The sequence below is a fragment of the Chrysemys picta genome, chromosome 2 (assembly GCF_011386835.1).
Source record: "Chrysemys picta bellii isolate R12L10 chromosome 2, ASM1138683v2, whole genome shotgun sequence".
Taxonomy (NCBI): Eukaryota; Metazoa; Chordata; order Testudines; family Emydidae; genus Chrysemys; species Chrysemys picta.
Genome location: NC_088792.1, coordinates 235,023,700 through 235,044,396, shown reverse-complemented (window position 1 = coordinate 235,044,396; position 20,697 = coordinate 235,023,700). Strand labels below are relative to the sequence as shown.

At 39.8% G+C, this 20,697-nt stretch overlaps 1 protein-coding gene across 30 annotated transcripts in view; it reads left to right on the top strand.

The window, feature by feature from the left end:
• The window catches only part of STAU2 (staufen double-stranded RNA binding protein 2), a 226,220-nt gene that overhangs the window by 21,096 nt on the left and 184,427 nt on the right, over window positions 1–20,697 (top strand). For 16 of the 30 annotated variants that reach the window (XR_010598909.1, XR_010598908.1, XM_065585754.1 and 13 more), the window contains 3 exons: window positions 1,826–1,985; window positions 2,174–2,230; window positions 4,626–4,761. Coding sequence is in view for 28 of the 30 variants with exons in the window: in XM_065585754.1 (XP_065441826.1) it covers window positions 1,826–1,985; window positions 2,174–2,230; window positions 4,626–4,761 (353 nt within the window). In the remaining 2 variants the exon portion in view is untranslated. The remainder of the gene's footprint in view (window positions 1–1,825; window positions 1,986–2,173; window positions 2,231–4,625; window positions 4,762–20,697) is intronic. The other 14 variants (XM_065585770.1, XM_065585768.1, XM_065585758.1 and 11 more) reach the window with 3 other exon arrangements.

Sequence of the window (20,697 nt, the reverse complement as noted above, 5' to 3'; positions counted from 1 at the left end):
TCAAGGTTTTATGCCTAGGTTAGTACTCTGATATTATCTGTATTTGATAGAATTCAAGTTAATGAAGGATGTTTTTCCTTTTTTTCCCAAGCAGTTGTGAGTATAACTGAGGCCTGGTCTACACTGGGGGGTGGGTGGGAAATTGATCTAAGTTACGCAACTTCATCTACGTGAATAACATAGCTGAAGTGGACGTACTTAGATCTACTCACCGCGGTGTCTTAACTGCGGTGAGTCGACTGCTGACACTCCCCCATCGACTCTGCCTGTGCCTCTCGCGTCGATGGAGTACAGGAGTTGACGGGAGAGCGCGTGGGGGTCAATTTATCACGTCTAGACTAGACGCAATAAATTAACCCCTGCTGGATTGATCACTGCCCGCCGATCCAGGAGGTAGTATAGACATACCCTGAGATAAATGAGATGTTAATTAGTGATATGAACTGTAATCCTGGTTCCTGGGCTAAAATTCTCAGGGACATACATGGCCAAATTTTCAAAGCTGAGCTTAAGAGAAAGATATATATTCACAAATTCAATATGCATTTGTACAGTCATGTGCAATATAGAACTAGTTTTTAAGCAGACAGTTACCCAGTTTGCATGTTCATATGCAAATATTTTGGGGTGTGGCATGTGCATGCACATTTTGAGCCCACCTTGTTGCACCCAGCTCTAAATTTGTGGCTCCTGATCTAGCACATTTAATTCACTTAAAAAAAAAAACCCAGATGGACAGAACAACTAAATAAAAGATTTAATTTCACCTGTTAGTCTCGTGTATATATTTCTGTGGATCTCCAAAATGTATAGCAGTATGTTTGTCAAGGCAAGCTGTAATGTACCATGTGCATGTGAGATTAGAATCTGGATTAATACTTTTTCAAATACTTTGATATTTGAAAGAAAATTAATTCATTTGTTTTTCTACCCTCCCTTGTGGAGTGTTACGAGAAAGCTGCATTTTCAATTTAAACTGCATAAATGTAAATGGCGCAATTATTATATGCTTATGATAGAGATACTTCCTAATATTTTAAATACATTTTAGAATTTCTTTTTCACACTTTATAATGCTTGGTTATTACTCTGTGATGAATTGTTTGCTTGAGATTGTTCTTTGCTATTGATTTTTAAGTTTTTAGAGTTGAGTCAATAGCCAACTTTGTTAAATCTGAGTTTTTTCAGTTCCTAGTCTGCATTATAGAGCTCATGTTAAAGAAACAAAATTAATTTAGGACAACACAATTTTTTTATACTTTATACTGTTGAACAGATCCCTTGGTTGCCGGGGCTTTTGCTTTGTGTGTATGTGCTTTATTTTTTTGAAGAAAAATTTGGTTAGAAAAAATATTGTATGACTCTCATTGGGTAAAAATCTTCAGGCCTGATTCTCTACTCTCTTGAAGCTTTATAGTCATTTACACCCATACAAAATGGGTAAAAATGATACTATTTTCATTTGGTAAACTTTTATACCCACTTCTCACTGATGTAAGTGACCATACAGATGCAAGACTGAAAGAATCAGGCTCTTAAATTTAATTTGTATATCCCTCCAAGAATATCAGGCTGATATTTAGTTACTTTTTGTGATTGCTGGTGTGATGCTATGTGATTTATTTTTACATTTAAAGGCCAAATGTTGCCTAGTGACTTCAATGGGAACCCTATACATACATCTGAGAACAGAATTTGGCCCAAAGTATCACAACAAATAAAGGAACGCAGTTCCTCTCCATCTGGGTAGTGTTTCACATATATTGTTCTAACTCACCTTGGTGACAGTCTTGCCATTATTTACCTGTTCTTTATATTTTTGAAGATGTTCACAGTGCAGCTGAATCTTGGAGAGCAGACATGGGAAGCGGAAGGGAGCAGTATTAAAAAGGCTCAACATGCTGCTGCTAGCAAAGCTTTGAACAAAACGAACCTTCCCAAACCAACTCCCAGACCACCCAAAAATAACATTAATAATAACCCAGGTGTGTTGCCTATTCGTTTCCCTCCAAATAATGAATCTTCTTGTTTGTCATGGAACATCAGGTTTAGATGCTTTATAGCGGTTTATAGAGTGTTTTAAAGTAGGCATAAATAGAGCTGGAAGATAAGGTAATATATAATTAAGAATCTTACAGTGAGTATGCATGGTAATTCTTTTTATCTGCTGTAGCAGAAGCTGTTGAACTGCACGTGAATACATTTACTTCTGCAAGACTCACCTCTGAAGGTACAAGCCAGTTTATGTGGTCAACAGTAACCAAGCACAAAAGTAACAAGATTGAACTGACCATTTTTACATTAGTAAGAATATTGAAGCTGGCAAACTGGCTTTTCAGGGAAAGGGCCAAATTCTACCTGACTTACTTCAGTGCCACTGAAGGTGAAAGTAGAAATCAGGGCAGAATTTGGCACAAAAACTCCAGTACATAATTCCCTGACTAATAGATTTTCCTTTGTAGCAACCTAAATTATTTTTTCCAGCCAGTTCTGCATACTTTATTATTCAGTTAATCAGAATGACATTTGTGGAGTCATGTGACCTTCATCTGGAGATGTTACTTGCATGTTGCACACTGCATGCAACATATTCTGATGTACCTGAGAAAATAAAATACAGACGCAGGAAATGCATTGCTCAGTGCTTATGAATCTCAGTCACATCTCAATGACTTATTCTTGTTTGATAAAATAGTAGTTAATGAAATGTAAAAAGATCCCTTTATTTGTTTTACAATTTTTCCTCATTACTTTCTCTCAACCACTTTCAGAAGGATTCACTTTGCACTAAGGGTCTGTCTGACTGAGGAGGTCTGGACAAACCTTTCTCCAGATCCCATCAATAGTGGCCTGAACCTAGTCTTGAAGGGATCATTTGTAAATGATGTAGGGTTTTCTTTCCCATCTCCACTCCCTTAGGGCTGAGCATATTACTCCTATAATTCTTCCAGACCCTGCTGGCTAGGGGCTTGATCCTGTTTCTGCTGAAGTCAATGGGACTTCTTCTGTTTAGTACAGTGGAAGCAGGTGCAGGACCCTGAGGAAGAAGGGCCTTGGATTTGTCTCTTGGAGTGGCAGCATGTTATACAGGTGATAGGAGTTTTGGACTAGCCCTCTTTTTATATTTTTAATTGAAAAGTATATAACAGAAAAAATAATGCAGGGAGTCCTCGACTTTACGACATTCGACTTACAACAAACGGCATTTACGACGTTTCTGAATTGATACCCTGATTTGACTTACAACACTTGGTTTCAACTTTGACGCTTGGTCCTCAGTGGACCGGATTGCGGTTCTGAGTTACGACTTTTTGACTTACGACACAATTTTCAGGAACCAATAGTGTCATAAGTCCGAGGACTGCCTGTAAGAAGAATTTCCCTTAAAGCTGAAAAATTGATTGAATATACAGGCATTCGTGTGACGCTGTCATCTTTCTTTAAGACCTTTTCTTTCAAAGCACAGGTATCTTCTGATCTAGTGACTACCTGTATTTTTATTGTTTAGCTGAATTCATAGTCCCGTGAAGTCCAATTCTGCAGTCCTTGTAGTCCTTCATTTGAGGAAAATTGTGGTTAATGGTAGTTTAGCCTGAGTACTGCATAAAACCTGCAGCATTGGCACATAAAACCTGAATAACTGGTTTATTATTATAATAATTATTGTTCTTCTGGGCTGGATTAGTGCACACATCTGATTATAATTTTAGATAATGGAATACACCTATTTAAACTCAGTTTGGATTTTTCTTCTCGCAGTAGAAGTGGGACACACTTTGGTTTATAATTTGCCAGTTAGATTTCCCCTGAAGTAAATAACAAGGCAGTTATATTAAATGATTTGACTCTTCTAATGGTTTTGCTTTTTAAATAGGGCATTTTATGATTATTGGAGCCTCATTTGAAATTTTGGAGAATAAATAATTACACACACAAAGGTAGTTGTTTGTTTACTATTTTGCAGTCTTTGGCCAGGAGATGGCTGTAGTAGCACTACATTTTAATGAATTTAGTCTCCAGTTAATAAGTTATTAAAATTTACGTTTTTAATTTTAATTTTAGTCATAGGTTTAACCTCTCTTGAAACTAGATCATTTAGTTCTGACTTCTATCAAATTGTTATTAAATGACTACAGTAATCTGTGCGACTGCTATCTTGTTTCAATAGCTGTAAACTTTTTGTATAAGAGATTTTTGGTTTTCATCATTTTATTTAATGGCATCCAGTGGAAAGAGACGTGATTCTTTTACCAGTACTAATTTCAGAAAGTTTCATAGTATTTTAAAGGCATTCTTGAGATTGGTTAGTCAGCTTTGAACAATCTAATCATAGTAATCTCATTTGGGCAGAGTTGTCTGCCCAAATTCCAAGAGAATACATGAAGATGTCAATTTAAGTGCTTGTTGACATTAAGTGATTAAAACTGGATCTTTACCCCAATTTTATACTGCAATTTGATGCAACTTTTTAGTCACTGCTTTTTTAGTTTAGTAGGAAAATCAACATCTGTTTTACAGCCTTTCTTCCCCCCCCCCCTCCTCTCCCTTCGCCCCCAAACACTGTATGTATGGTTTTAACATGCTTTACTATTGAAGAGTCTTACATGTAGTCTTATTTTTTACAGGCAGTATAACTCCAACAGTGGAACTGAATGGTCTGGCTATGAAAAGGGGAGAGCCTGCCATCTACAGGCCACTAGATCCAAAGCCAATCCCAAACTATAGAGCAAATTACAACTTCCGGGGCATGTACAATCAGAGGTTTGTATGTTTTCTGTTATTTGCTATTCCTTCTCCATTGCTTAAACAAATGCTAAGTTTCTTTAAACTTTATAGACTACTGCAATGTAAAATAAAATAAAAATTCTTACCAAGGAGTGGTTGTGCAGTGCAGCTTAGAAACACTCATAAATTGGTGAGCAATACATGTTTCAAATGACAAATGCCTAAGGATATCAGAGTGCCTAGGGATGAAGACGTGTAAAATTTGTTTTGATTATTATTAAATGTAGATTGGAACTAGAACTCAGTCTGTACAAGTGAGACATTAGTCAGATTGTTAACTCTCCATAAAGGTGTTGCTTTTCATTGCTGATATTTTAGTGGTTTCAGGATTGCTCTGAATGCTACAAACTCCCTTTTCTTTTGGAGGTGGGTAAGATTGGGAGGACTCCATCTGGAAAATTAACATGCTGTGGAGCTGTCCTCCCGTCTCCAATAGATGTTTACAGCTTTCTTCAGGCACAAGTAATTCAGTTCTTTAATTCACAAATGTTGCTACCTGATAACTTTTGATTTATTAATAAAAACATTATTCCACATTTTAAAAACCTCCAACCTACTCCCCCCTTGTATGGAGTAATTGCTGCTAATGATAGGAGGGACCTCTAAGCAGCCATTATTTCAGAATAATAGTTTTCCATTTTGAGCTATTCTGTCCACTCTTAAGAGACTTGTAAAAGTTAAATGGGTGGCAGCTTTGTCAAGTGAGCATCCTAACAGTTCCTTGTCTGACAAAGCCTTATCATTTACTAGGAAGTATTATAGCTTTTCTAAGTATTTTCAAGACTGGTCCTTGTTCCGATCTCCTGCAAAACAGGTGTAACACGTTTGCAAACTATACTAATTTATCCTGAATTAAATGTAGCTTGGATATAATGTGGTCACCTTTAAAGAGTTAGTGCTTAGGGCTAAACTTAAAGATTTTTTTCTGGGGTTGGGCTGGACTTCAGATGCAAAGAGTCCCTGCTCCTCTTTTATCTTCTTTACCTCAAAAGAATTGAATCATACCAACTCTCTTTATGAATAAAAAGGGTTGAAGGTTTGGTTAACACTCCCGACTTGTCCAAAGGAATTCTCTCTACAGTGATACAAAGCACTTGTTTGGTTGAGTGTGTTGCCCCTCTAACTCTCTCAATCACTGCTTGGATACACTGTATTGTAGCATGGCCTGCTTTTACTAAATGGCTGTGTTGGCTGAAATTAACTTTTTTATTAATAGTTTTGCTCAGTATTTTAGGACTCCTATAATTACTAGAAATATCAATAGAAATTACTTGGCTGACAAAAAAATTATTTAGACTAGGAAAAAACTTTAATGTAGGGGAATAAATCTAGAATGTGGAATTGTAAAGTAGTTTCTTCTGGTGTAGTGTACTGAAGACCACTCATGAATGCACAGCCCACAACAATTTTTACTGTTATTACTTTAAGTGTTGCATAAAGTAGTTTTATTTCTCTATTTAGGAGACTCAGTGAAATCTCAGACTTCATTCAGGTAGCATTTATCCTGATTCAAATTTTTGAAATAAATCCATGATTGACCCCATGATATTTCAAAGAGGGACTTTCTTGCTTTCAGAAAATCACCTTTGCACAAGCTTTATTTGACTTTGCCATTTAGATATTTTGTTTGTCTTAGGACTTCTCTCCTTGGAGCCCCACGTTCCTTCTTTTGGCACCTGCTGTGAAATCATAACCCTGGATTTGTGATGACATGCTATTTCTGTAAAATTGACTGTTATGAAACACTTGCACTGAGCGAGGCCTCAGACCCTGTGCAAGGGCAGTTGCATCCGTCTTACTGATGAGGCACTGAGAGGCTGCACAACGGCACTTCTGGCAGAGCTGGAGCCAGGGGGCAGCTCTCAGCGGCTTGGCCACACTGCTTGGCCGCTGCTGCGCTAACCACGGGGCAATGCTACCCTCCCTGAACCAGGATTAGAACTTGGGAGTCCTGCTCTCTAACAGAGGTGTGTGACTGACTGGCAAAGTGTGTCATGTCCCCCTCTGTGGTTGCTCCCCTAGGGATCAGTAGTTATAATGGGATAGCCTAATTTTGGCAATTAATTGGTCTTTGACTATTAGCGGTAAATATGCCCAATGACCTGTGATGGGATGTTACATGGTGTGGGATCTGAGTAACTACAGAGAATTCTTTCCTGGGTGTCTGGCTGGTGAGTCTTGTCCACATGCTCAGGGTTTAGCTGATCACCATATTTGGGCCGGGAAGGAATTTTCCTCCAGGGCAGATTGGCAGAGGCCCTGGAGGTTTTTCGCCTTCCTCTGCAGCATGGGGCACAGGTCACTTGCTGGAAGATTCTCTGCACCTTGAAGTCTTTAAACCATGATTTGAGGACTTCAATGGCTCAGACACAGGTTTGATACAGGAGTGGGTGGATGAGATTCTGTGGCCTGCGTTGTGCAGGAGGTGAGACGAGATGATCATAATGATCCCTTCTGACCTTAAAGTCTGTAATTCTATGATTCAGTAATAAACCTTCAGCCTCTGACAATCCTGCAGTCCTTATTTAGGCAAAACTCCTAGTGACTTCAATGGAAATTTGACCACAGAATTTGACACATAAGAGGAAAAGATGGGCTATGAAGGGGTAAACCTCTGTTTAAGCACAGTTTTCTTTGGGCTAGCTTGATTAAGACTGCATGCCTGCACGGTGTAAGACCCCTCCGTACATGGGCTACCTGGACCTTGGATGTTCCAGGTATGTAGGAATAACTAGGGCTACTTGGTTGCTTACTTTTTCCCCAGAGCTCTTTGGGCAACAGAATTAAGATTAATCTATTTCACTCACATTGCTAGCAGACTTGAAGGCCCAATTGTTGTTTTGTGAGCTACCTTGACAAAGGTTGCTCATGGCCAAAAAATTAGCATGCTTCTTTTTGTCTGGCAAGAAATGTTAATTATGCGTATAAAGAGAATGTGGCTATATGTGAGTGAATTTTTATGAGCACCTCAGTGCAGCTTATGAGTGCTCTGCGTGAGGTAAAAGTGTGAATGAATTTGAAGATTTAGGTCTTATCCTAGGTTCCATTTGTCAACATTGCAAACTTCTCCCCCACCATGTTATTTGCTACAATTCAGCAGAACTGACAAACTGTTCAGAAAAGACCCAGGGCTGGAATAGCAGGTCAGTACTGAGGAACATTGGCAGAGCTGTATGATGAAACTTCTATATACCTAGTCATGCTATGTCTCTCTCCTGCCAGTGCTATTAATCCTTCACTTTCATGAGCACTCCGTTCATTTACAGAATTAAAAAAAAAAATCAAAAACATAATTGTTCAATCAGATGAAAGCTGTGAAAAATAAAACAAGACCTGACTGAGTTCCAGCTATATAGGTCTGTCCAGCTTCCCCCATGAATATGGCTCCGTTTGAATCCCTTTTAATATCATAATGTGTTGTCTTCAGTTAGAGTTGAAAAGAATCCTCCTTGAAGTTTAATTGAGTTCCAGTATTTTCAATGACAAGGAGTCTGTAAAATGACAAAAGAGATGTGATATCTTACAAATGCACCTAAACCACATGCTTTTAGTCAAGAAATAAAAGCCACTGGAAACTGAACACCCGCTTTTGATGTTGTAATACTGCAAACCCTTGTCAAAGGGATCACAGAGTACACCCTCCCTCCCCCTTCCTTTGGAAGAATCCCTAAATGATTTGCTTATAACATAAAATTCCTTAAAACTGTCTCACCACAATACAGGGAGTTTGAAAGCCTTAAAAGAAACCTTTGGAAATTAAAAACACTTGTGAAGTATAGAAACAAAGAAAAAGCAAAACAATGAGCGGATACAAGGATAAAAATGAAAATAATTAAAGCAACACTAGTTCAGTTATGAAGAATGGGACTGTCTTATGAGTGTATGTCACATGAGGTGGTGATATCCATGGGATACATTTCATTTAACATGCACCTTTGACAGCTTTGCCTAAACTTTGCATTTTCATCCACTCCCCTTGGGACTACTTCCTCCTGTATTTACATCACATACTACAGACTAAGGGGCATATTGTTACTGCCTCTGTATAGGTACAGTAGATGGGGAAGAGTGCTGGAAGCCTTCCTCCTTGTCCATCTCTCTCCCTCCACCATCACCACACTCCCCTGCTTCCTTGAACTTATGGACTGCTCCTGGATAATGCCAATTGCAATGCCATCTCCAAAGCAGCAGGGTGGAAGCACAGTCCTGCCTCCCCCACTGGCTAGTAGATTTAATTAGAAAAGATTATATTGTGTAAAATAAATTAAATCTGCTGTAGCATTATAACTTTATAGTGTAAGAATGAAAAAATATTAAAAGGGTGTATCTCACATGATCCTGCAGTTTAAGACTGTATCTTAATGTATACTTAATTTTGGCATTGTCAGACTTTTGAATGCTTAGCAGTGCAACCTTAACGTTCAATCAGTTTCATTTATTCTGTGGAAATTATATAAATGTAAATAGAGGAAAATCAGGACATAAGAATAGAGTGATGAAACGCTACAAGGCGTGTTTTCAAATTTGGTTGCATTTCAGGAAACTATATAAATCTACCCAGACCTATTGTATCCACAAAAAGCCCACAAAGGAGTATGCAGTGTTACATAGTTACCCAGTTAGCACACACCAGGTGAAATGCACTCACCTAAGAGGGCCTTCACCAGGCTTTCAGTGTTACATGAGTACCACTTTAACCCTTCAGAAGAATTGATGTGGCTGTGGGGACGGCTTCTGCCCGTGAAGGGGACTCAAATTAAACCCTGAATAGGAGTAATGGATTAGAAGCAGCTCTGTAATAATTCATGAATACTGTATGTTGTCCTAATCATTGTTTTGTGCATGAGGATACTGATTTAACTCACAGGGGACTATCTGGAAAAAACAGGCAGGAAGGAAAAGAATGGCACAAGATAAGCCACCTGTCAGCAAACACTTAAAAGTTGTTAAGGGATAATGGCAGGACTATTTGCATGATTTTGCCTCCTCTCCAGTCAACCTACAAAATTGGTTTGGACGGGGACAGGAAAAAGCCTATGAATACTAAACAAAGGAACTCTGGAAGAATTAATAAGGGACTTTCTCTCAAGACAGGGAGAGGAATTGTTTTGGGAAATTAGACTGAGGTGTGGGCACTCTCCTGGGATGTCTGGACAAAGCTAGGCTTGCTTAAGTCACATCATAGTATGGTATGGCTTTAGGTAAGATGGACATATGTTTCTTGTTTTAAAATTCTTTTTCTTTAATATTTTGTTACTACTGCTAAATGAACAATACTTTTGTTTTAAGAAGGCTGGCTGATTATGATGTACACCAGTCACAAACTCCTGGATGGAAGAACTGCAGGTGCTTGAACACAGTCAAACCTGCAGATTAAAAATGGATGGGTGCATTCAGTTCAGTCCTGTGTGAGTGCAAGAGGAAAGTGGTAACTATTCCAACCTACACCAGGAATAGAGTCATGGAGAGTCTCCTGCACAGCCAGTGCATGGGATGGGCATCCTGTTAATTAACCCTAGCTTAGTTCTGCTACTAAATTCCCGTTATTTAGGCTGTATGCACAGAAGGATCAGTCTCACCCACAATACACATGTATAAGCAAATGCAATTTTTTTGTGACCATACATGTTCACTGATGTGACATGTTGGCCCTATTAGTGTCATGAATTCTATGGAAGAGACAACAGTTAATGATAAAGATGCCATTGATATTACTGAGTAATTATGTAGGCCTTTTTGTTTACTTATTATTAACATGCTGAAAAATGCTTTCTGGACACTTTAATCCTCTTACTGGTCCCGTTAGACAATGACATTTTAATAGGAACTAAGGGTATGTCTACGCTACCAGCCGGATCGGCGGGCAGCGATTGATCCGGTGGTGGTCGATTTATCGCATCTAATCTAGATGTGATAAATCGACCCCTGAGTGCTCTCCCGTTGGCTCCTGTACTCCCCCGGCGCAAGAGGCACAGGCGGAGTCATCAGGGGAGCGTCAGCAGTCGACTCACCGAAGTGAAGACACCACGGTGAGTAGGTCTAAGTATGTTGACTTCAGCTATGTTATTCATGTAGCTGAAGCTGCGTAACTTAGATCGATTCCCCCCACCCAGTGTAGACCAGGCCTGAGAAAGCTATGTTGGAGTAACTACTAGGGGTTGGATTGTAATAGGTTATACACCTTTAATTATGGAGTTGCTATTCCATACTCTGGGCTGATGCAGTGATCCAATATACTTCCTGTGGAAGGATTTAGAATCACCACAGGGTGTATGTACCTTTTGAATGGGCCAAGAGAAACTAGATGTGTTGTGGAGGTGCTGCCCTTGACTCTCTGGAGAGAGGAGAATTAAACTGGTCTCCTAGTATCAATGCAAGCCAGACCACAAAGTGGTATTGGCTGCATCCTATACAAGAAGACAAGTGGATTTGAGAGGGCTAAAAGTCAAGGGAGGGCATAGTGACCTTAACCATGGAGAGTTAGGAGATAGATGGTTCAGATTAACAATTCAGTAGTGCAGCTAGAAATATTACTTTTAGACCACGAGAGGGCAGTATGAATGTATCTGTTAGCTGTGTATGGATTTTACTGCAAAAGCACTATCCAAAAGAGTATTTTTTTGCTACAGTATAAGCTTTTATTACTTATAGTATAATTTCATAATCATCCCATACAGCAGTTGGATTTACTACAATGTTTTCTCTTGTAATGGTTTCTTCAAAGTTTTTTTTCCCCTATTAATGAATGAGATTGTAATGCAGTAACTTCAATAACATTTTTCCTCTTTAATGTGAATCTGATGTTGTGGAAGGTGCCAGCTTAACAGCAATGAAAACTGAAGTCTTTTGTTTATTCACAGAAAAAGTACAGCATAGGCAGCAGTACTATGAGTTTTCACTTATGTGCCTCAACCCTGACCTGGAAAGACCTCCTTAAAAAAATAAGGCTGTAATTTAGTCACCATGTCCATTCCAACCTAGTCATTATGCTCCATTCAAATCCCTGACATCTGACATTGATGCCAGTTGTGGTGGAGATTTTTGGTGATGTGGACATTTGTTCACTTGAAATTGGATTGCGATCCCCGACTCGTTTCACATAGGTGTTTGGACATTACCAAACGAGACAGGATTCTTACTGGTGATCTAGTAGTGAAGGCTTTTGTATATTTCATTGCTATTCCCCTGAGTAATCTAGTCTACCTATAATGCAACAACTTAATATAAAATCCACTGATTCTGATTTTTAGTGAATTATTTTTTGTTGTTCTTCTGCATACTACATTTTATTCCCCCGGCTTATTTGTTTCCGTATTTGCAGTCATCACATGGCTCCCACACAGATACATTGTTATAAGGAAAGTGTTGAGTACAGCTGTGCCAGTGTTTTTCTTTGCTAGTATTCCTTTCTAGGAAAGGAAAAGGGAGAAAGTCAGGCCATTTCCTGTGGTTTAAAACGGCAGAAACATCTGTTTGCCTTAAGATTGTTGTGCGTAGAGTACAGTGACAAGGGAGACTGCAGGTGATGAGCTTTGCTATTGCCAGTAGCTATCACTTTAGACAATGGTGATTAGGACAGGCAGCTGTAGAAAACATTTGCCTAAGTCTGTCAGAAAAAGGCAGTACTTTATGTACTTCTGTAATAAAATTTTTGACAGGCAACAGTTAATTTCTGTAGTTTATTAAATCCTAAAAAAATACTTTGAAAAGTAGATAGGGTCTGAAAACCCGGCTCCCGCTGTGGAAGGACTTAAACCAACAAAAGCCACAAAATTCATTGTGAAAGCCCTCTTTCTACACTCCGCTCATCCCATTATAACAAAGTATCACAGTGCTCAGAAAACAGTTTTAGGCTGTGCTGCGTTCATGTGTACAGACGCTCCCCAACTTACACAAACCCGCACTTACAGGAAAAAGTTCTGTAAGCTTTTTTTTTTTTTTTTTTTGCATAATTGTCGGGTATACGTCTCCGACTTACGCAAAATTCAACTTATGCAAGGCATTCCGTAATGGAATGCCTTGCATAAGTCAGTGAGCATCTGTATTGCTTGACCTGATACAGTATGAATGGAATCATTATGATTAATCAGTGCTATTACTATCGTTCAATGGGATTTTCTGTAGTATCTATACTGTGAATTTAACCTATCAATCATCAAGAATATATGCAGTATTAAGTATATTTGTATTATTACATTTTAAAAAGTTAAAAGGATATTATTGAAGTTGAAAAGTCCAGCCCCTGAAAGTTAAGAAATGAGAGTTATGATTGCCTGTACAGCTGTGATTCTGTCCCCTGGTGTATCCTCCGTGTTTGCTGAATGAGGCAGTGGTTGTATGGAAAAGTAGTATGTAATCATGTAATTAATGACTGGATAAAATTTTCAAAAGTGTGTAGGTCCTATTTTGAAAAATGACATAGGTACTTAGCAACCGGGATGCCTAAGGGTACGCCTACACAGCAGGAAAAAAAAAAATCCACTGCAGTGAGTCTGAGTCTGGGCCAACTGACCCAGGCTTCCAGTACGGGGCTAAAAACATCAGTATAGACTTTCCCGCTTGGGCTGGAGCCGGACCTCTGAAACTCAGCGAGGGGGAGGGGCTCAGAGTCTGGGTCCCAGCCTGATTTGGGAATGTCTACACTACTATTTTTAGCTCAGTAGCGCAAGCCCGCCACTAGTCTGATTCAGTTGACTTGGGCTCTGTCACTCATTGCCGTGGTTATTTTTTTAATTCTGTAGACACACCCTCAGTGACTTCAATGGGACTTAGGCTCTTAAGTCACTTAGGCTAGGTCCACACTACCCGCCTGATTCGGCGGGTAGAGATAGATCTTCTGGGATCGATTTATCGCGTCTCATCTGGACACGATAAATCGATCCCAGAAGCTCTCCTCCGTCAACTGCGGAACTCCTGCTCGCCGAGAGGAGGAAGCACTGTTGACGGGGGAGCTTGCCTGCGCCGCGTGGACCCGCAGTAAGTAAACTTAGTTCGATCTAGGAAACGTCGACTTCAGCTATGCTATTCTCGTAGCTGAAGTTGCGTTTCCTAGATCGATCCCCCGCCCCAGTGTGGACCAAGCCTTAGAGTAAAAATGTCTAAAGTATTTGTTTTATAATGCATGTGCCAAATTAAGGTTCCATGGACTTTCCAGTGTTTTGAATTTGCAAGCTAAATAATGTTCTTTTAATGTATGTATTTCCTAGTTTTTTAAGGAAAAGGATAAAAACAAATGCTGTTATGTACAACCCCTCCAGCAGGCATCATCACTAGGGTTTGAACCCTGAACCTTCGGCACTGTAGCACAGACTTCTACTACAGGACTGTCTATGTTAGCTGACAGCATGAGAAGGCTGCTATCCTGGGATTGGGATGGACTGCTGGTGCCATGTACTATATCTGGAAGGTAGTCAATCTCTCTCCCCCCACTACACACAGGGAAGTGGGGGGTTCCTGTTCCATGTGGTGCCCCCAAAACTGGTTAGGGGGAATGGGACACTGAATCCTTGTGTTATGAGGGAAACCTTGTCCGGCTATCTCCCTTGTTGCTGCAGCTGCTCTGGTGGTATCCAGGCATTCCCAGTGCAGTGCTGTTGCTACTAGAGCTGCTGCTGCTCTGGTAGTTGCATGGGACCAGCTTTAGAATGTAAAAGTTGAGTTCTTATGTCGACAGGCTGCCAAAATTTTCCAGAGTGATGTAAGCAAGAGAAAGGCAGTGTTTAATGGTTCGTAATTCAGAAAAACCTGAATGGCATTTCATGGGAAAAGCAAAAGGCATGTCTCTAACTCCAGGGCTTTGCCTCTGCTGAATTTCAAAGGTTTGCTGCAAAGAGTGGAAGTGTTAGAGCTTCTAACAGAAAGGTTGTAAGGATCTTTAGTAGGAGGTGTTATGCAGCCTAAATATAGAGATCACTACTAACTCCAACTATATTGTAATTACTGCTTGTGCACATAAGCCACTTTTTAAAAGTCAAGTTACTTGGGGTTGAACAATGTGTGTGGAAGAAGGGGTATGGTTAACTGCCTTGTCAGCATTGTCCCTTCCCCTTCCCAGAATCCTGCACAGAGCTCTCTGTGGAGTCAGGATCCAGGTCAGGGGAGTGGGTGGGATGTAAATTAGGCCTGCGTTTCGAGGGGGCCAGGGTTGAACATCTTCCCCCATAATACCCTTCAGAGTTTCCCAGGGAAAGATTTTACAGCCTCAGGTAGCTTCTGTGAAGCCAGTATCGGCACCTTTCAAAGCACTGTCAGTAATCCAGGCTTCTGTGTAGACTCATCAGGATCAGTTACCTATGTAAGAGCAGGGTCATGATCAGGGAGGGAAAAGCTGCCACTTGGACTCAGATGAACCATAGGACTCTTCTGATCATGCCAAATATATCTGTATTGAAGAGGAGAGTAACTGCACATGTAGGGATTTGATTTTTCCCTCAGTTTCTTAAGAATCAGGCTAAGGTGGCTGACTTTGAATTAGTGCCAGTTCAGTTATCTTCAAGGCTCTCAACTGAGAGGTACACAAGCCAGGAAATCCCATTTAGTAGACTGTGGTGTGGTGTCCTTCTGCCTTATTTTGGACGATTTGCTCAAAGTGGTAGGGAAGATACCTGAGACCTCTGCTCCCCTCTTGAAGGCAGTTGAGAAAAAGTATTTCCTCCCCAAGAATGCTCCCAGCTACACTTCCAACCCCCAAAATGACAGTTTGAGGTAGCTATTGCTAGAGCAAAGACTGGCTGAATGCACATGGCTCTGAGCTGTGGCATTGAGATTCATTTGGATCAAAGAGCTTACAAAACTGCAGTTGTAACCCTTCATCTTGTGGACTTCCAGGCCTTTGTGGCCAAAGAGCAGGTTAAGCTCTAGACAGTGACCTCTCTCAATCTTGGTTGAGTCTCTTTGCTATGACAAATCTTGTGTTGTTGTTTTTTTAAAACTAATGCCGGAGAGCATGGATCTGGCCTGGTTACAATATAGGTGAAACAGAAGGGAGAGGGTTGCTGAATGGGGTGAATTCCAGTAGGGCAACATTAAATCATAGAATCATATATGGAGATATACCTATCTCATAGAACTGGAAGGGACCCCAAAAGGTCATCGGGGACCATTATGATCATCTAGTTTGACCTCCTGCACAACGCAGGCTACAGAATCTCACCCACCCACTCCTGTATCAAACCTGTGTCTGAGCCACTGAAATCCTCAAATCATGGTTTAAAGACTTCAAGGTGCAGAGAATCTTCCAGCAAGTGACCCATGCCCCACGCTGCAGAGGAAGGCGAAAAACCCCCAGGGCCTCTGCCAATCTGCCCTGGAGGAAAATTCTTTCCTGACCCCCATATATGGCAATCAGCTAAACCCTGAGCATGTGGGCAAGGCTCACCAGCCAGACACCCAGAAAAGAATTCTCTGTAGTAACTCAGATCCCACCCCATCTAACATCCCCTCACAAGCCATTGGGCATATTTACCGCTAATAGTCAAAGACCAATCTCATTATACCATCCCCTCCATAAGCTTATCAAGCGTAGTCTTGAAGCCAGATATGTCTTTTGCTCCCACTACTCCCCTTGGAAGGCTCTTCCAGGACTTCACTCTGATGGTTAGAAACCGTTGTTTAATTTCAAGTCTAAACTTCCTGATGGCCAGTTTATATCCATTTGTTCTTGTGTCCACATTGGTGCTGAGCTTAAATAATTCCTCTCCCTCCCTGGTATTTATTCCTCTGATATATTTGTAGAGAGCAATCATATCTCCCCTCAGCCTTCTTTTGGTTAGGCTAAACAAGCCAAGCTCTTTGAGTCTCCTTTCATAAGACAGGTTTTCCATTCCTCAGATCATCCTAGTAGCCCTTCTCTGCACCTGTTCCAGATTGAATTCATCCTTCTTAAACATGGGAGACCAGAACTGCACACAGTATTCCAGATGAGGTCTCACCAGTGCCTTGTATAATGGTACTAACACCTCGTTATCTCTACTGGAAATACCTCGCCTGATGCATCCCAAGACCGCATTAGCTTTTTTCATGGCCATATCACATTGGTGGCTCATGGTCATCCTGTGATCAACCAATACTCCAAGGTCCTTCTCCTCCTCTGTTACTTCCAACTGATGCGTCCCCAGCTTATAACATTAATTCTTGTTATTAATCCCTAAATGCATGACCTTGCACTTTTCACTATTAAATTTCATCCTATTACTATTACTCCAGTTTACGAGATCATCCAGATCTTCTTGTATGATATCCTGGTCCTTCTCTGTATTGGCAATACCTCCCAGCTTTGTGTCATCCGCAAACTTTATTAGCACATTCCCACTTTTTGTGCCAAGGTCAGTAATAAAAATATTAAATAAGATTGGCCCCAAAACCGATCCCTGAGGAACTCCACTAGTAACCTCTCTCCAGCCTGACAGTTCACCTTTCAGTATGACTCGTTGTTGTTTCCCCTTTAACCAGTTCCTTATTCACCTTTCAGTTTTCATGTTGATCCCCATCTTTTCCAATTTAGCTAATAATTCCCCATGTGGAACCGTATCAAATGCCTTACTGAAATTGAGGTAAATTAGATCCACTGTGTTTCCTTTGTCTAAAAAATCTGTTACCTTCTCAAAGAAGGAGATCAGGATGGTTTGGCGCGATCTACCTTTTGTAAAACCATGTTGTAATTTGTCCCAATTACCGTTGACCTCCAATGTCCTTAACTACTTTCTCCTTCAAAATTTTTTCCAAAACCTTGCATACTACAGGTGTCAAATTAACAGGCCTGTAGTTGCCCGAATCACTTTTTTCCCCTTTCTTAAAGATAGGAACTACATTAGCAATTCTCCAGTCATACGGTACAACCCCTGAGTTTACAGATTCATTAAAAATTCTTGCACTAATTCAAGATTAGCAATGTTATTAAAGATACCTCTCTACGCCTACTCAATAGTGCCCTGTTTCTTCAACCAAGGATTGTATTAGCCCTTTTAGACACAGTATGGCACTGGGAGCTATTGTTAAGCTTTGTTATTGTTCTCCACCATGCTTTTCAGGATATAGTCCCCGATTATCCTAGAATTATGCCCTGCATTCTTTGTTCCCAGATATATGACCTGGCATATGGCTGTACTAAATCGCATTGTTGCATTGTGCCTGCTTTATCAAATGATCCAGATTGCTCTGTATAAGTGGCCTGTTCTTGTCATCATTTGCCACTCCAGTAATGTGTGTGTGTCATCTCCAAATGTTATCAGCAACAATTTCATATTTTCTTCCAGACCTATGCCTACTAGAATTCGAAAATTGTAAGGATTGAAGTAGAAATTAGAATTTTGTTTTTATCTACTGTACATGAAAAGCCATAGGAATTATCACCTTTTTTAAATTTCTGTATAGAAAAGAATCCGAGCACAGAGGGACTCTACTATTATCCTTCCAGCTTTCCTTCCTCTGTGCCCTTTCAGGTGTGCAACAATGGCAACTAATTTCTTTTAAGTAGGAGTGAAGTCTTCCTTTGGAGCCCATCAGTATTACTTTTTAACATGGTGGTGGAATCAGTGCTGGACATCATGAGATGCTCTCTACTTCACATGGACAGGACTGGCTGTATCTCAGGATTATGAACCTCTCTTCATGATATAATCAGTAAGATATTCAGGGCAAGAACTGATGTTGGGTTGTATTGGTTGTGGAGGTATAATGCAGTGCAAGTTACAGTCCTTAGGCTATTAAGTAGAAGATGATGTGCCAAACTCTTCTCTCATTCGCATTAATGCAACTTGAAATCAGTAGGCTTGCATTCCTGTAAGTGGGAACAAAATTTACCCCAGTGTATTTTAGTTATATAAACTTACATTTGGCTGATGAGCAGGAAAAACTTGTCTTAAACTTTCCTCTTTTTACTTTATCTACTTCAGTTATAATGTAAATAATTTTCTTTTAAGTCATACGATTGAATTTCTACATAAAAAGCAACAGAGGGTCCTGTGGCACCTTTGAGACTAACAGAAGTATTGGGAGCATAAGCTTTCGTGGGTAAGAACCTCACTTGCATCAGATGCAAGACAATCCTTTTTACAGATTCAGACTAACACGGCTACCCCTCTGATACATAATTTCTACATGTAACATTAACAGAGGAAACATATGGAATTAAATGAGTGAGGCACTTCATCCTTTAATTTACTTAGTCACCATGTTGGCAAGTGCCATGGTTTTTCAATGTGAATTTCTTATGTAGGAAGAAAATGATACTGCAGTGAGATATGCAACATTGTTTATGTTCTTTTACTGTAATGAGTATTTGGAAGACATTCTCAGTAACCCAGTCTGCATGCTTGTAAAGATTAGTGAGTAATACAGTTCATGGGAAATTGTATGAGCTCAAGTAGATAAGAGCCTGAGATGTTTGTGTTCTAAATGTCTGCTTTAGCTTTTAAATATACAGTGCACATCACAGTTTCATTATCATTTTTTCTTTTATTCCACTTTTGTGTCATAGAAGGGAGCATTTTCTTTTCATTATATTTACCTTCCCCTTCACCCTTTCAGCACTGTAGACTTGACTTTTTCTATTGCCCTCATCTTCTATAGGGAATATTCTTGTTATGTTGTTGACGTTGCTTGTGCTATTTTGTACTCAAGAATGAGTTGCAATTGGAGACCGTTTTCATTGTTTCCTAGTTCTTTGGTTGATGGATAAAAATGCTTCTCCAACGGCTAATAACATTTTGCACTGTAGCCTACTCTCTTCTTGATTTTGACTGTTGTTTTTCACTTCACTTTTTCTCTCTCAAGCCATACTGAACAGATTTCTTTCTTCCAAAAGTACCTAAATAATGTGCCAGGAATGGCAGACCTCACTCATTCAGACATAGAAGCATTTTGATAAACATAACACTTCATATCTTTTTATTGCCCTATTTTTGCCTCATGCAGATTGCTGAGCAATTTTGTTCTTTTACTTCATACCTGCATGCAGTTTTCAAAATTAATCCAATCCCTAAAAACAAATTAAATAATGAATTCAGAAATAAAAACTGGCTATAAGCAAATAGGGCTGCAGATGCAGTACCTAAATTGTACCTAACAGCTGGAATCAGCGAGATTTGCAGAATTAATGCTGTGCAAGCCATCACTCTAACTGAACACTTTTCAGAAGTAAATGTAATGCTCAAGTGAAGCTGATAAATTCTTATTTATTATTGGTGTACTTCACAAAATTGCATTCACTTCCATCATTGTTAAACTGGCTATGTAAGAAATGGACATGCAGATTCTTTTTAAGCACAAGTTCTTTGGCAGAAGTTTAAGACTCTAGAATGGATTTTCTTTTTAATGCACTTACAATTTGTTTTCCTTTATTTAGAATGAAGGTATCTTGTAGCCTCGTAAAATTTTAATTCTGCATCTATGAATTAAATAATACCTCAGTTGATTCACAACTTAATAAAAATAATAGAAAATTGTGTGAGGACAGCTCTGACAAACAGTTTCATACTGGATTATAAAAAGGAGCACAATGGATTTTATTCATCTTGGGTGGGATCTTGTTTTTGAGAATTTGGCGAGCCAGTAGAGAAGAAACCCAGAAGGAAGCAACTCATTCTCTTCTGTGTTTTAATGCTGAATAATTGGTTTTGTTGTTTTGATTTTGGAGGAAATTAATTATCATTGATCCACTTCCTCATAACTGTGACCTACCCATAGACCTAGGGCTGGCTCCAGGCACCAGCGCAGCAAGCTAGTGCTTGGGCGGCCCATGGAAGGGGGTGGCATGTCCGGGGCTTCGGCGGCAATTCAGAATTGTTCCTGAATTTCAAGTATAAAAGGAAACTTGATGCTTGGCTGGATATTTCAGTTTTATGTGCAATGCTGAGTTAGGATCAGACCAGTAGTTAACCTGGTCCAATATCCTCTCTTCATATGGAAGACTTC